Source organism: Oreochromis niloticus, linkage group LG4, assembly GCF_001858045.2.
Source record: "Oreochromis niloticus isolate F11D_XX linkage group LG4, O_niloticus_UMD_NMBU, whole genome shotgun sequence".
Classification (NCBI taxonomy): Eukaryota; Metazoa; Chordata; class Actinopteri; order Cichliformes; family Cichlidae; genus Oreochromis; species Oreochromis niloticus.
The window spans coordinates 20,353,737-20,370,320 of NC_031969.2; the positions used below are offsets into that span (position 1 = coordinate 20,353,737).

At 41.8% G+C, this 16,584-nt stretch overlaps 2 protein-coding genes across 3 annotated transcripts in view; one reads left to right on the top strand and one right to left on the bottom strand.

Annotated features, from left to right (window-relative positions):
* The window catches only part of LOC100704978 (mitochondrial import inner membrane translocase subunit TIM16), a 117,848-nt gene extending 107,017 nt beyond the window's left edge, over positions 1-10,831 (bottom strand). Inside the window, exons 1-7 of one of the 2 annotated variants that reach the window (XM_013274318.3) lie at positions 10,636-10,827; positions 8,940-9,036; positions 8,199-8,279; positions 7,967-8,037; positions 6,767-6,953; positions 5,646-5,722; positions 1,125-1,175 (exon numbers count right to left, since the gene is read on the bottom strand). In XM_013274318.3, coding sequence (XP_013129772.1) covers positions 1,125-1,175; positions 5,646-5,722; positions 6,767-6,953; positions 7,967-8,037; positions 8,199-8,279; positions 8,940-9,036; positions 10,636-10,695 — 624 coding nt within the window. In that variant the 5' untranslated portion in view covers positions 10,696-10,827. Of the gene's footprint in view, positions 1-1,124; positions 1,176-5,645; positions 5,723-6,766; positions 6,954-7,966; positions 8,038-8,198; positions 8,280-8,939; positions 9,037-10,635 lie in introns of both variants that reach the window. The other variant, XM_013274317.3, reaches the window with a different exon arrangement.
* Positions 10,832-11,133: 302 nt separating this feature from the next.
* On the top strand, positions 11,134-15,827 carry dnaja3a (DnaJ heat shock protein family (Hsp40) member A3a). Its single transcript, XM_003450075.4, has 11 exons — positions 11,134-11,394; positions 11,982-12,124; positions 12,207-12,290; positions 12,394-12,600; positions 12,743-12,895; positions 12,980-13,127; positions 13,763-13,827; positions 13,943-14,071; positions 14,155-14,270; positions 14,354-14,451; positions 14,995-15,827. The coding sequence occupies exons 1-11, from the start codon at positions 11,151-11,153 to the stop codon at positions 15,015-15,017; spliced, it is 1,410 nt and encodes a 469-aa protein (XP_003450123.2). The 5' UTR covers positions 11,134-11,150; the 3' UTR covers positions 15,018-15,827.
* The last annotated feature ends 757 nt before the right edge of the window (positions 15,828-16,584 follow it).

Here is a 16,584-nt window from a genome sequence, read left to right on the forward strand (position 1 = left end):
GAAAATTCCAACAGGCTGCAGAACAGCAGTGTGCTAAAATGACTTCAACACTGAGACACCTGATGTAAACAACCGGGTTCAAAGACTGGAGAGAAGCCAGCTCATGTTACCTCAGAAAACAGACACCCATTCACTCCATTATACAGGCAGCAAGAAGTGTGGCACAAATAAAATCATCCTCATACCCTTTCCTTTCCTCTGCTGCCTCACTGACTTCAGAGACATACCTCTGAAACTGTAACCCTTACATAAAGGTCTCGAAAGATTCAAAACAAATAAAGAACACATGGGCGAGTACATACTGCTCAGTGTGCGTAGATACAAATGTCTTCACATGTTCGCAGGTGCGTGAACACACAAATATGCTTCACTTCCACACAGCCTGCTGTGCCTTCCAGGTATTTCTGTGATATAATATATTTAAGCTGCTGCTTCATGTCGTGTTTTTGCAGGATTCTTCATATTTACAAATGTGAACAAGAGACCATCAGGCACAATAGTACCCCAGTAATTAAATCAGCCTGGGAGGTCCACTGTGGAAATGTGTGAGATTATTTGCACTATACTGAGCTGCCTCTCGCAACACTCACTCATGCCCCCCCCTCCTTCATCTTTTCTTCCTCATCCCCTTAGCACACAAATGCCCTACCACTCCACTTCCTCATTGCTGCTGGATAAAATTGGCTCCGAGCTGATCGCCAGTGGAGAAAGAAAAAAAAAAAGGAGGGTGAGGGCTGGGATGGGTACCCGTGGGAATTAAAGAGCAGCGATGACATCGTGTGCAGCACTTCCATAAATCAGTAGTAGATGAATTACTGTTAGTGGCCAGTGGTGAGCTCTCTTGGTTACTGTCAACATGTTTGTCACTAGATGGCGTGCGGGAAAGAAAAGGGTCTTGTATTACAGTAAATGGCAGTAGAGCACAGTGACAATGAACAGGGTGGTTATTCTACCAACAGCTACTTTGAAGAGAGATGATTTTCTATTTCTTCTACACTGTAAACAAAATCCCACGCAATGAAAAAAGCAAAAAGTGGATCATAGTTACAAGTGTTAAAATGCCCTGAGAGCAGTTGCAGTTGTTCTTTTGGCAGCATTGTGATGACTTTTTACTGGAGACTTACCTGAACAGGTGCCAGCTGGGCTCTGGGATCAAACACGCGGATCATCTTATCCTAGCCAAGCATTAAAGAAAGAGAGACTTAGTAAGTAAATTAGTAATATTAGAAATTTTTATTATTTTTGATACATGACACAAATATTAAGAGGGCCAATTTAAACTGTGACTTTTAAAAACAAGAAAATTCATGTCTGTGTTGTAGTTTCCTCTTTTTTCCTCCTGTGGAAAAAAGCTGAATGGAAAGTATTTTTTTTTATTTTAAAAAAAAAGTAAAATTAAGAATGAACAACACAAGCTCTCCAAAGTGCCCTCATTTATCAGCGTGATCTCACTGATTCATTGTTAGCAAATGCAACCCAGTGACCTCGCCGTGGCCTCCCGTGCCGTGACCCCGGCCAGCCCAAACATGCATTAGGCATCAATCAAAGCAGCCAATCACAGTGGCTCCTATGTGATTGGAAGGAAATGGGGGCCTAATGGGATCAAACTGTGACTGGGACATGTGTGTCTGCAGCACGACCGTGATCACAGCAACGGCCTAACGTGAGGAGCTGACAGCAGGCAATACTCTGAAGGCAAAACCATCGACACTTAAAGATATACTATGCTAACTGTGATGCAGTTAAACTCACAAAAAGATGAGCTCTGTGCAACAGAATATAAATAAAGAGCTACATTTTTGCAATTTTTTAACTTGAGTAGTAAACAAGGGTAATAACTAATGTTCTGCTTCTTTCTCTGCCTCTCCACTAGTGTGTGAGTGAAGCCCACCCACGAGTATGATGGCCCAAAGCTATGTCTTCAGGCCTCTGTGACCTGGGGCTAAGCCAAAGACTCAGAAGGCAGACATACACACAAACACACCCACATGGGCAACAGCCCACCTGCTGCTAAAATGCCAGATTTTGTCTAAAACCAATTTATGAGCCCTAAACCATCTCTAAGTGGTAAAGATTTATTTGAGGAGCTTATTTTGGGAGATAAGAAGCTGGTGCTGCTACTAACAATTATGTCCATGATTTATTTGAATTATGTTGTGAATGCTGAAACCTTCAATGCAAACCTTAGACTAACCAAACACATACATGCCGACTCTCTCAAATAACATATGGAAGAGGACACCAACTTGTGCAAATACACAAATGAGAGGTTTCTCACATACAGATGTTCTCCAGCAAGCAAACACGAACACACACACACACACACACTCAAATAAGCTAACACACCTTGTTAAGCCTATGACAACAACACATATAAACATCACCTAAACTCATAAATGCAGAGTGGCTAGATAGCCATGTGTGCATTTATGAGTGTGTTTGTGTGTGTGTGTGCTGAGACAGCTGCTGTTTAATCAAAGTGATGGAGCCTCATTCTCAAGCTGCTGTTAATGAGGTTTCGCCACTTGTGTGTTGCACACAACTTTTACATGTGTGCAAACACACACAGATGCTGGGAATCTTCGGTCAGGGCTGCTCTCTCACTCCAACTTCACTCATCAAACACACTGTCCTGCCAGCTTGTTGTTTCCCATGGTTACTGGTGTAGTGTAAAAGCCTGATGTGACTGGCAGTTTGGGATTGTACAACCCTTTAACCAGTGATTCTTTGCTCTGTGGGAAACAGAGCGCAGATAAAATTCAAAATTCAAGGTGAACTGTGGGGCATAAACCCACAGACACCTCACTTCCAGGCAGGATACCACCCAGGCCCGTCCATCATTCAGATAAACAAAGGCCTACCTCCATCCCTGCTCAAACTACCTGTGGGTTTCATTGCACTGAATGCTGCCTTTCTCCACAGTGTGCCATAAATACACATCTCTCTAGGTTCAAATGAGGCCTGTCATGATTCTTGCTCCTCAGGGTGGTGGTCTCCCCTTCATCTTCCCCCAACCCAGCCCTGTGCCCCAATGTTTACCCTACGGGATGGCTGGGGGGATTGGACCCACATGTTGGCAGGCCCTATTTGCTTTAATAAGCTAGATTGGGGAGACTGAAAGGGGCCTTTTGGTTAAATGACACCAGAGCCCAATAGGGCAAGAATCTCAGAGGCCTCACAGTCTCTGATCTTGCACCCCACCCCACCGCCACACCTCTGCACACTTGTTTCTGAGGTGCCTGGTTCTTTCCGTCCAAGTCTCACTTTGGACAGAAAGGCTTGTTAGCTCCGGTGAAGGCTATTATCCTGTCAACTTAATGTCATCATTTGGACACAACCCATGATTGTTGGAATAATTTGTTACTTGTCAGAGCAAAGACAAACAAAGGGAGCCTGGACCAACAATGTTACCTGTTAATTACATGCATGCATTATATTTCTGTGTCAAAGTTTATTTGGTCTCAAGCTCAAGTAAGCTCATTAAGTATCTGTCATATTTTCATATCAATCACTGAATTTGAGCTTTTAGTAAAGTTTACTCTAATGCATAATGTGACAGTTAAAACAGTGTACAACAGAAGAATATTTAAAAAATGATCCCTGGGCTCTTTCTATAATCAAGATATATTTATCAAATAATTCCCTGTAAACTTATAAACTTCTATTCTTAAACAGATTTAAACCACATCCTTTCTTCTTCTTCCTTTGCCTAAATTATTAACACCCAAACAGAAAACCCTTTTGCCATAAAGACACAGCTTTCCAGACTTCCTTTCTTGACCAATTAAATTAGTTTATTTTATGCTTTTCCTATAAACCACATACCCAGTGGACATGTCAAACAAGCACTGTTCACCAGATTCTAATACTTCTTATTGGGTTTGGGGCTCAGGGGTCAGGTGGGGGCAAGACAAAACAAAGGCCTTGATATATTTATCCTTTGCACGCAGCTTGTTTCCATTATTAGAGCCTTTATTGCCAAGAGACTGAAGTTTCCAGTCTGATGAAGAAAATCTCCACAGGCCCTCTGTTTTAATACGTTAATAATGATGCCAAAAACATTAATAAACGGTAAATTACATCTTTTGCTGTAAAATTGGCTTTCCAAATTTATCCCTTTTTCCCCTCTAAAGACCTGCTCAACAGTTTCTAATCTAATGTGTAATGTGACCCCCACCCTTTTTTATGAGTTTGACCCGTGTTAACAGTTTTCTGAAATAAACTCATATAAACAGATAAAGTGCAGCAATGTTCAATGTGGGGCTTGCTGCACTCAGTGTGAGACACTGACTGCATCTAGTGGTCACAAACTCCAACTGCAACTAGAGCAATCAACCCTCCATCCATATATTAGAGGGTTACAGCATTCACTTTAATTCACTGTTATGTACAGTCACAATAAAAAGAAAGTACGTCTATGGTTAACGTCTATAATTTAATGCATTAGGATTTAATAAAAATAATATGTGCCTAAGAGGGTCTTAATATTTAGTAAATACAACCTCAGATGAATTACATCACACAATATATCATTATAATGTGACACCATTATATATTTAACAAAGTCAAAATGCAGAAGCAGTATGTGAAACACTAAAAACACCTTTACTGATTCCATAGGAATTAAGAGAATAAGCAGCAGCCACGTGCTGCTAATCAAATGTACTTGATTAATTAATCATCAGCAAGTGTGAGCACATCCATAAAAGCAGAAATGTTGGCAGTTTGCTCGATCAGTCCAAAGAGGACATCAATTTCTCTGAACTTAGAGAAGCAGTTTTTGCTGCTCATCAATCTGGTTATAGAGTCATTTCCAAACAATCTGAAGTCAGTGAGCAAAAGTACTCACAAGTGGAAAACATTCATGATTGGTGGCAATTTTACCAGGAGTGAAAGTCCCAGTAAATTCAGACTGTACTGGCCTTGGGGTGAACTGACTTTAATGCTCAGACAAACAGCAAAAAACCCAAGACCTCTATCTTAGACTTTACAGGCCTCAGTTAGCATACTAAATGGTAAAGTTCAGTAAAAGGGTTTGGGAGGGTTGCTGAGAGAATGTCTTTCCTCTCTAAAAAGAACATGCACAGCATATCAGCACAAACATGTGATACCAACTTTTAAGCACAGTGGTGGAGAGGTGATGCTTTGGGCTAGTTTAGAAGTGACGGGGCCTGGACATTTTGCAGTTACTGAGTAAACCATGGACTCCTCTGTAAACCAAAGTATTCTTACTCAAATGTGAGCCCATCTGTCTGACAGCTTGACCAATTTTCTATCATGCATCATGCAACAGGACAATGATCCAAGGTGAAAGAACCAAGGTGTTACAATGGCCTAGTCAAAGTCCAGACCCCAGCCCGACTGAAATGCTATAGTGTTACCTTAAGAGAGCTGTGCATAAGAGAATGCCCATAAAACCTCAATGAACTGAGTGGGCCAAATTCCTCCACAATGATGTGAGGGACTGATAAAGTCATGCAAAAAACAAGTACTTCAAGTTATTGCTGCTACAGCTGGTTCTACAAGCTGCTGAATCGCGGGGTTTCCTTAGTTTTTTTTTGTTTTTTTTTTTTACACAGTGCTTCTGCATTTTGGCTTAGTTTTGACTAAGACTTAACATCCTGTTCAGGTTGAGCTGTCCTCACCTTGCAGGAGGAAGCCAAAAGAGATCCATCAAGTTTCCAGCCGAGACTCTGCACTTGGTCACCGTGCTGCTCTAGAACTGCAAACACGCAATGGATCATTTAAAGTGCTAAAAACTGGAAATAATGTTAATATTAGACAGTGACAAAACAATGACAAAGAAAGTTAAAATGGTTTGGGAAAAAAGGGGGAAGTCAGGACAGATTGACAGCACAAACACAGACAAGACAAAAAAGAAACAAAACAAAACACACACATCAATGTAAAGAGCTCACTTCAGGAAAATGCAGGGAAGAGATGAGGCCATAAATCAAGCACACAGTGTTCAGAAAACACATCAATAAAAGTATGAGTGGTTTACACCTTTCACCAGTGTAGGCATATGTAAGAAATTAAAAGCATGGCACGTGTAAGCTGAAGTGCCATAAGTGATCACAGCACAGCTTGTGTGAATTATTTCACCATGACACAAAAAAATGAAGGGTGCTCTTGTTAAGACAGTGACACACAAAGTAAAATTGAAGAGCAAAAAAACAAACGAATAAACACAAGAACCCAAACACACGCTCACTTAGATGCACATTTTCTCATTCAGATCTTGCTCCTTGACCACAAATGGAAAGAAAATACAAATGAGGGCAATGAAAGACACGGTGGCAGGTTGGATCAGCAGTGAGCAGCAGCAGCCAGGCCAGCTGTCATGGGGGGTGGAGAAGGAGGGACACAGTATATGTGTGTGTGTTGGGGTTTTTTTTGGGGGGGGGGGTGAGGCCAGAGGATAGTGATTGTATCCTGAGGCCAGTCCAAGGAGACTGGGGCCAGGACTGCAAACCAAAACATTACCTCTGCTGCTCCAGCACTTAGACAGAGCCACAGGGCTGTAAAACGTAGGCAGTGTCAGTGAGAGTCTCCAACACAAAAAAAGGGCAACCACTTCACTCCACTCCATATATAAACTTTTGTTACACACAGAAACAAAATGCGGCACATTTACTGACAACTAACTGACACAGACTGAAATGTTAAATGTGAAAAACAGCACAGCACATGATGTACGAACAAAGATTTTGAGATTTGTTTTAAATAAAAAATAAAACTGTGCTCAGTTGCTGGTTATAGTTACCTGCTAGTGGTGCTTCCTGGCAGTTGGTGTCCCAAATCTGAGCAGACTTAGTGGTGCCAACAGCCAGCAAGCCAGAGGAGGTGGGGTGGAAGAGCACCAGCTCGAGCCTGCCCTGACCTGACCGCAGGGTCAGCTCTGGACTGCTGGACTGCTCCTGCGCCAGATCACACAAACGCCACAGCTTCACCTGTGCACACGAAAGGACTAAAAATGAAGATAATGGTTGTTTCTCCCTCTTCCTCCCATCTCTGTATCCATTTCAGGGGAAAAAAAAAAACAAACCTCCTTCCCTTTTCTCCCCCTCTCCCTTCTCTTAGCAAAACAAACAATAGGGCTAGATCAGGTGATTCTGAATCCTCCCTTAGTTAAACTACAATAGGCCTAAGCTGCTGGGAGGATTCCCATAATGCACTGAGGGTTTCTTCTTCACTCACTATGTGTTTATACATGACTTTGCATTTAATCATTAAGTATTATTATTGTGTGGCTCTCTTCCACAGTGTGTTTTTTGTCATCTCTCCCTCACCAACAACAGGTCATGGCTAGGCTAAACAACCATAAGACTGCAGGAGCTGTGGTTGTATAGCCTCACAAAGGGAACAAACTGTGTGAAGAAGATCAAAACAGCATGTAATTAAAATATCAAAGTGTAACATCAACCAGGCCGTCAAATGACGTATGTCTCTAAATGTTGAATAATTTGGGGTCTGGACTCATGTTATGTTTCGAACAGATCAGATTACATGAACATTTATGAAAAAGAGTTTATATAAAGTCTAGTTAAGTCAGGAAAAACACACAATTGAGATCATGTTTCCCAGACATTTTCCTTGCTCAGCACAACCAAGCTGGTGAAACAATATGACGTGCTGGCAAAAGATAAGAGGAGAGAAAGTGTTTTGCAGATGTGGGGCACTGCAGATCACTTTGGTTCGTGTGTGCGGCAAAAGTTGCATATCTTTACAGGTCTGTGAGGTAAACCGAGCTGCTGAGTATGAAGACGCAGGACCCCGCTCAGCACATTCCAGTAAGCTGGGGCACCTGTGGCTGAGAGAAAGGAGTCTTCAAAAGGTTTAAATAGGAAAAACAATTCGTCCTGGCAGGAATAACAAAGCCTGAGACGATGGAACGTTGGCTTATGAGTATATTTGAACGAAGAACAAACAAGGTCAGAAAGAAGTAGGACACTGAACAGCTCACCGTTTCATCTACTGAGCATGTTGCCAGGAGACTCTCATCAAAAGGAGAGAAGTCCATGTCAGTCACAAGATCTGACAGGAGAGAGGGAAAATTAATTAATAGAAATTAACATTAGATATTAGAACCAGGTCATGTGTCTACATTCACTTCTGAGAAAGATCATGTAGATTTCTCATGTGATTTGTGTTTTTAAAGAGTTGGCAATCAAAAGGATTAAAAAAAAAAAAACTACCAGAATGGCAGGAAATCTGCGTGACAGCCCGCTGGCCATCTGAACCTGGTTGGACTGAAGACAGGCCCAGCATGCCTCCACCTGTGGACATGTACAGCAGACAGGAAATGTCAGGGATCATCCTATCTGGCCAGCACATCAAAATTACTCCGAGAGTGCATCGACAATTCATCTGTTTAGCGATCAGCTCACACCCAAAAAGCAATGATGCAAAGCACACCAGCAGGTCCACCTCTGAACGCCTCAAAAAACAAAATGAAAGGTTTGGAGGGGCCCAGTCTTGAACCTGATTGATATCTTTTGGCAAGACCTTAAACGGGTCATTTATGCTCAAACACCCTCCAATGTGGCTGAAATAAAACAATTCTGCAAAGAAGAATCAGCCAAAATTCCTCCACAGTGATGTGAAATACTCATCACCAGTTATTGCAAACACTTGATTGCAGTTCTTGCTGCCGAGGGTGGCACAAACCGTTAGATTCAGTTTGCAGGCAATTACTTTTTCAATTACTTTTTCAGACAGGGCTAGGGAGATGAAATGATGAAATCATCATTTTAAAAAAAGTGTTTTGTATTTACTCAGGTTATCTTTCTGTAATATACTTTTTTTGATGATCAGAAACATGTTAGTGTGACAAACATGCAAACAAAAAAAATTAAGACATCAGGAAGGGGGTAAATACCTTTTCACAGCACTGTATAAGGGAATGTTACTGTTCTGCCAAACCTTTATAGTCTTACCAGCCTGCTCAGTATTGAAAGCCACCAGCTTGGAACTTGCTTTGATGTGGTTGCCCTGGCAGGCAAAGGAGCCAGCACGGACATTGTTGATCCACTCCTAGTGGAAACGCATGGGTTTAATAATGCACAAGCATAAGTCAATGCAAAAAAGACCACAAACAACCATCTCCTTTTTGTTTCATAATTTTAAGCCACACACTGTCATAACCATAAAAAAAGAAAAAGAAAGCAAACGTTGCAATAAACAGGAAGGATCTGACAGAGAGCACACACACATACACGCGTGAGTGGAAGGAAGTGGAAGTCCTCCCTGCTTTGCACAGCAGAGAACTCTTAAAACTCTTTCATAACATTAACAAGGAAAGAGCAGCAAGGGGAAAGCGTGTCTGTACAGCATGCTCCAGTAAGTACTGCTGCGCTGCTATTCAGGAAACTAAGAGCAATCCTGATGGTCATTCAGCCGCCAAAGGGCACTTCGACAGCTCCAACAGCCTTGCTGAGGAGATGTATTGCTGCTCTGTTCATGCATTTCATGGCACTCTTTGCATTTATCGCAACAAGACTAGACATGTTTGTGTCAAAAGCGAGGTACACAACAAATGCAAATACATCACACTAGAGGCCGTTTCAGTTGAAAACAAAATCCCAACATATGACTTAACATAACTTAAATTCCTCCTCCACCACATATAATGCTGATTATTACAATAACTGATAGTCTGTAGAACTTCTAGTTATATCATCTGAAAGACACAACTTTATGTTCACTGGTCACTTTCTTTCACTACCTTTTTTAAATTCCTCTGCAGGCCTACGATTTGAAGTCGCTTTGACATAAAATTGCTTTCTTTTCTCATTTTATCCACATAAGCCTGCATCTCCTCCTGACCAACATTTCACCCTTGCACTGAGTATAAAATGTCAGCACACAGACACGACTTCACATTAAATCTGCTCTCCGGTGCAAAGGGCTAGTTTAACATTCACAAGAGCAAAGCACCACCTGCTGTCTTAAACCCCGAGCACAGATTTGGAGAGATACCGCTGTTTCTGTGCATGCCAAGGATTTTATTTTACTGCCCTCTGCTTTAAAAAAAAAAAAAGAAAGAAAGAAAAAGAAAAAAAGGCTGGGGATTACATTATAATATATACCTCAGAAAGCAGAGCTTTAGGCGTTTAAAGTTGAGAAAAAATTGGTCCAGATTTGTATGCAAGACACTGAAGTCCAGTCCAGACATGTCAACAATTGCAATCTGCACGACTACTATCACTGAAAAAGAGGCAACTGTGGTAGTTATATGGTAGTTATAGTATTATTATTATTATTTTCCTTTCCCAGTGGGGAAATTTTATATTTTTCCCCACTGGCTGAAAATCGGAGCAATCAAAACCATGTAATACTGCAGCAAAGAGCTAATAAGCTATTTTAACACAAGTATGGTGATGTGCATCACCGCAGCATCCTATCACGGCTGACAGCAGTGTGCAACCACAATGATTTCAGTCTTCACTAAGAGCCCACAGAACACTTGCATCTCCTGCTCTGAATACTGTGCAGATTTCCAGATGCAGGAAGTTCAACATCCCCTGCAAACACGCAGGCGTTCCCCACAAAAGAGCACACCACAGAGCTAATTACCAACGCTAACGCTAGCTAGCAAATCTGCACCTATTCTGTCGCTCGCAAGCTACTCACATCTTTCTTGGCAATTTTCGGAGTGGTGTTTTTGAATTTTGAGGTCTTAAAGCGATTCATGCTGCCCTCTCAAACTGACTTTCGTGCCTTCCGGGTGTCTGTGTCGAGGTGGCTGGTACTCAGCAAAGGAGGGTTCCTTCTACAGCTGACAGTTCAGCCTTGCCGTTTAAGTATTCGCTCGCTTTGCTCCACGGAGCTGTCCGACAGGGCGGGAGATTTGTTTCTGGATGTGTTGCTGTCTTCACGAGCTACGCCGTGTTGCAAAAGGTGTGCATCCTCTTTCATTTGTCACTTGTTATGTTCGATATACAGAGGAAAATCAGGGGAAATTGAATAATTTTAGCCGGTCGTGATTTATATGATGTGACTTCTTAAGCAGAATTTATTTTTAAAAAAAGAAAAGATGATTTAAGTTAAATTTTCAAAGCTCATTTTTTTCTTGAGAGAGTGACATCTCGGATTAAACAGAATATCTTTGGGGGGTTTTAGTGGGTGACGCCCACTGTTTTCCGGACATGCGCAGATCGTCTGGAGCGGCGGCCAGTGTAGCAATGATGGCGTCGTCGGCCGCTCGTTGCTCCTCACGTTGGATTACAGTCGCCGTGTCTTCAGGACAGCGGAGAGCTGTCAGTGCTATTGTGTGCTCTGGCCATGGAGAAGTCCGGAGTTTCTCTACACTGGGGGCCGAAAACCTGTGGCGCGGTGGGAGCGTGGTGTGTGGCGGAGTGGGGAAAGCGGTGACATTGAGAGGGCTGTCAGGTGAGAGCTGTGTTAGCCATATGGTAGTAGCCTTAGCTAGGCTAGGCTATTCTAGGCTAATTGTTTTGTAATTGAAGTTTACTCGAATGACGCAGGGTAAGACAGCTAAATAAAAGTGCCCTTATGACAGCTCAAGCAAACACTGAAGAAGAGACGAGCTTGTACACCGGCGCATTTTTATGATGCACTCTCAAAGTTGATCAAATGTAATGCAGTCAGTCTTGCATACTTTGCAGCCATTAAGTTCAGTTTGCAGGAGGCCGATGCCGGTGTTACATTTTGCTGTCAGACTGTAGTTTTCGGCCTGGTCAATAACTTAACACTTAACACACTGCATTTGGAGAAACATTTCATTTATCCACACATACCTCTGAGGATCACAGTGGGACTACAGATTGTCAGTCCATCACAGAGCTAACAGAGAGACAAACAACCACACATTCTCAGATCCACACTGTAGTGTTATTTGGTTGTAGATGCATCCAAGTATTACATTAAAACTGTCCTCCATCTGTTTTCTTTCACTTGTTTGCATTTCTCTTTAAATGTCTTGAAACTGTACTCACACCTTTCACCTTGCTGAACAGTTCCAGGCCTCAAACCACCAAACGCTGTCTACACTCAGTCCTTTCACACAAGTGCCCCTGCCAGCAGCAAACAGGACTTTTACCAGGTTCTTGGGGTACCTCGCACAGCAACACAGAAGGAGATCAAGAAAGCCTACTACCAGGTCTGTTCCTGCCTGAGATACAGCTTGCACTGAGCAAGTCTTTGCAGTAGCTGACGGTGTGTTCATGTTTGCTGTCCCTCAGATGGCTAAAAAGTATCACCCTGACACCAACAAAGATGACCCACAAGCCAAGGAAAAATTTGCTCAGCTGGCTGAAGCATATGAGGTTTGTTTTTGGGCATTAATTCTACTCTATATTTGCTTTGCTCATTGAAACCTATGAAACATCTCCACGTTTTACCATTATTACCTTACTTTGTTCTTCATAGGTTCTTAGTGATGAAGGGAAGCGGAAGCAGTATGATACATATGGCACAGCAGGCTTTGATGCAGGTCAGGCGGGTGGAGGGCAGCATTACTGGAGCGGACATGCCAGCAACGTGGATCCAGAGGAGCTCTTCCGGAAAATCTTTGGAGAATTCTCTGGAGGCCGGGGCTTTGGAGACTTCGGCGCCATATTTGATCAGCCACAGGAGGTTAGAGGGATATTGTAAAATAGGGTGAAGTGAAGACGAGTGGGTTCCTCAGCTGATTCTAATTTAAACAGTTTTATTTTATCAATCAAAATTTCCTCTTCTTACATGTTTTTTTGGTTGTTGTTTTCCCTCCCTCTCATAGTACATTATGGAGCTGACATTTACTCAGGCAGCAAAGGGGGTCAACAAAGAGATGTCAGTTAACATCGAAACAGCCTGCCAGCGCTGTGATGGTAAAGGCCATGAGCCAGGCACTAAGGTGCAACACTGCCACAACTGCAATGGTTCTGGCATGGTAAGAGCTCCAACAATCAGTTCATCTCATTTCTATCTAGTTTTTTCCAAGTGTGTTATTAAACATTAATTTTCCCCACTGTAGGAAACGGTAAACACTGGCCCATTTGTGATGCGTTCCACATGTCGGCGCTGCGGTGGCAAAGGCACGGTCATTTCCACCCCCTGCCACTCTTGTCGTGGCACGGGACAAACCAAACAGAAGAAGACAGTGATGGTTCCTGTGCCTGCAGGTCAGTCACACTCAAGTCTGTTTATCTGACTACTGTTTACACGCTGCAAATACCTCAAGGATATTGTTACGCAATATTGGCAAACAATAATATGTTTGCCTTTATTTTTTTAATGAGCAGGACCATGTGCCAATGCAAGCTTTGCTGTAGGCTGTTTCACAAAGTTATTAAAACATTGCCTAAAAGTGCAGCTTCACAGATGAACATTGAGTCAAAAATAGTTTAATCACTCAGAATTTGAAAGAAGGCAAAGATAAAATTACTCTTAACTTGTTAAATACATATTGTAACTCGAGTGATGCAATCAGGGTTATTTTGGCCCCTTTTCTGTCCGTATAGTAATGCATATTAAATTGAAATAGGTCTTGTGCCAAAAAGTTAATTAGCTCTGTCCTAAATGTATAATTAAGTAGTTGTAGACTGGAGGATAGTTTCTGTGTGTTGAGGTGTTTAGTCCAGAAAAACAAAATGGACATTTAATCTTCAAAATTTAAAGTATAAATTTAAACAACATCTCCTCCCTCTACCTTTTAAAGCCTGCTGGTGTTAATCTTGATGGGATTATTCTTTGAGATGGATCGTTCCACTGTTCAAATTAAGTTGTTTTATTTAATATTACATATTTTGCCCTGCAGGAGTGGAGGATGGTCAGACAGTGAGAATGCCGGTTGGAAAGAAGGAGATCTTCATCACATTTAGGGTGGGTATTTGTTGCGCATCAGTTGCTGCTATTTAATGCTAATCTCACAGCCAGACCTTCCAGAAGGGTTTCCTTCTGAGCCTCTTTAATGGGATTGTCGTGTGATTGTGACCAGGTCCAAAAAAGTCCCATATTCAGGAGGGACGGCGCAGACATCCACTCTGACCTTTACGTATCCGTGGCGCAAGCCATCCTGGGCGGCACAGCGAGAACACAGGGCCTATATGAAACTCTGAATTTATCTGTGAGTAGAAACTCTTGTTACCCAAATATTTGGGCAACATTTCAAACACATTCAGTGTAAAAATTGACTGAATTTGTCTTTAGATCCCTACGGGCATCCAGACAGACCAGAGGATCCGCCTGTCAGGGAAGGGAATTGCTCGAGTCAGTGGCTATGGCTTTGGAGATCACTACATCCACGTCAAAATTAAAATACCCAAGTAAGACTGCACTGACATCCTTGCAGTGTAATTTAAAAATGTATTAAATCACAATAAAGCTAAAACCATGTCTTCCTGTACAGGAATCTCACAGATAGACAAAGAGCTCTGTTGATGAGCTACGCTGAGGATGAGACGGACATAGAGGGGACGGTAAACGGTGTCACTGCCACCACCACAGGTACATAGACAGCTTCACCTGGTTTCCTACTGTTTTCATTATCTACTTCTACCTTGTTCTGTTTTTTGCTGCATACTTCTGGATCACTGAAATAAGATTGAGGAAAGGAATTTCTGCCTAGTTGATAAACCTGGCTGATGGAGTATCAATCTCTGTCCAGGTGGGGGCAGCAGTGGTAGGCGGTCTGAGGCAGGGCAAAGAAAACATGACAAGAAGGCAGAGTTGAATCAACAAGTGGGCTTCTTCTCCAAATTAAGGAAATTATTTAGTTCTTCCTGACAGCCACAAACCAGCTAGGACTGGTTACTGATTTATGTTCATCTCCCACTGAACCTTTTCACGTGCTGTTGTTCACAAACAGTAAACTTTTTTTTTTAATATACTTTTATAATACTTTATCTGGTTTGTGGCTGTCGCATAAGAACACAATGCATTTAGCCAGTTTAGGGATGTATCAGGTGTCTACTCCTTATCTTTTCAATTTGGCTGTTTTTCTTGTTGTCTTAAGTTCTTTTTTTGTTTGTTTTTTGCTTCCTTTTCAAGGTAAAAGATCTTCCATGAACTGAGAGCCTCCATGAGTGTGTCAGAAGACAAGTAGGAGGACAACGGAAAGAGGAATACTGGGATTTGGACAACTGTAGTTCTGGATGGAGTATTACAGACCTACCTACCCAGCCCTGTATCAAAAACCAAGAGGATTATGCACTTTGTACCTCTGTCAACGCGGATCCTGGAACAAGAGGCCAGTCCCCTCTCTGTCGAGCATCCATAGAAGCAATGGTGATAGCAAACACTTGTCCTTTCTCATTTTAATGTTGATTTTCCATTCTTTGTCAGAAGAGAAACATAACGGTGATAACAGCATCCACATGCGCACAAATAAGTTATTGTATCCACAAAGAGTTCAGGTGCAGTCTGAAGTTTTATTCAGGGTTAAACAATCCTGTTATTAATCTTTCAGTTCTGTATGCATCAGTTGTGTTTTCATGCTTGGGCTTCTCCATTTCCTCAGCGCTGCCAGTCCTGACAGGATAAACATCAAACTAACAGTTTGCTGTGGTAGGCAGGAGGTGTGTCAACAGTGGAAAGTAAAAGTCTCAGCATTATCATAGAAGATCGAACTGTGGAAAGTCAGACTTTCCTGAACTGTGAAAACTGATTTATTCTGATCTGTCATGTTGCATTTTGAGAGAGAAATTGATTTTAATCCTCAACCACAGTCCACATGTACATAAACAGCTGTAGAGCATACATTAATGCATCAATGTGCTATATAGAAGAGAGATACTGTACAGCTCTAATAAAGCTAGGGCCTGGAAAAAAATACAACAACTTTTATGTAAAGTACAGAAAAAATAAAGTTCACAATGCTTTGACTCTGTCTGCACCTTAATATGTTTAACACATCTTTGTATATGCACTGTCCACTTCATTAGGTACACCTGTAAACACAGATTCATTACAGCGCTACTGCTCCGGCAGTTTTACACTTTCAGTTTTTGTTGACATTGTCATCTTTTTATTGTGTGGAGGGCATTTGTCTGAGGCAAGATTTAGAAAAGCACAGGTATTAACAGCTGTACTACATAGCTGTAAGAAATAATTGGCAAAAACTTTAGATAATATTATAACCTAAGATAAACTAAAGACAGTTCCTCTGTTTTTCAAGTTCATTATTTTTTTTCCAAAACTCTAGTTTTTATATATTGTTTTTCAGATCTAGTTTTAATTTTGCCTCTTAACCCCTCAGGGATGGAATGTGTGTGATTCTCAAGCTCTGGTCCTCTACAGGCAGATGAAAGGCTTCGTGTTGTTGATTTTAGGGTTGACTAATCTTCTATAATAACCCTGTGAAATTGCAATTGGTTTCTGTGCAAGGCAACAATATCTATCTTTCATTGATAATACTGTGTGGCTCAAAAACATAAAGACAACAGCAGGGTACCAAAACACTATTACTGCTGGAGAGAGAGAGACACACACACTTCAAGCAGGATAAGAAGGAAGATCCTGCAGAGCCTGGGTTCCATGCAGATGAAGGATTTAGCGTGTGTAATCCGCCAAAACTGTACAAATTATTCACTTTTTTCTGACTCTTTATACCCTATTTTAGTCTTATGTATGAGCAATCGG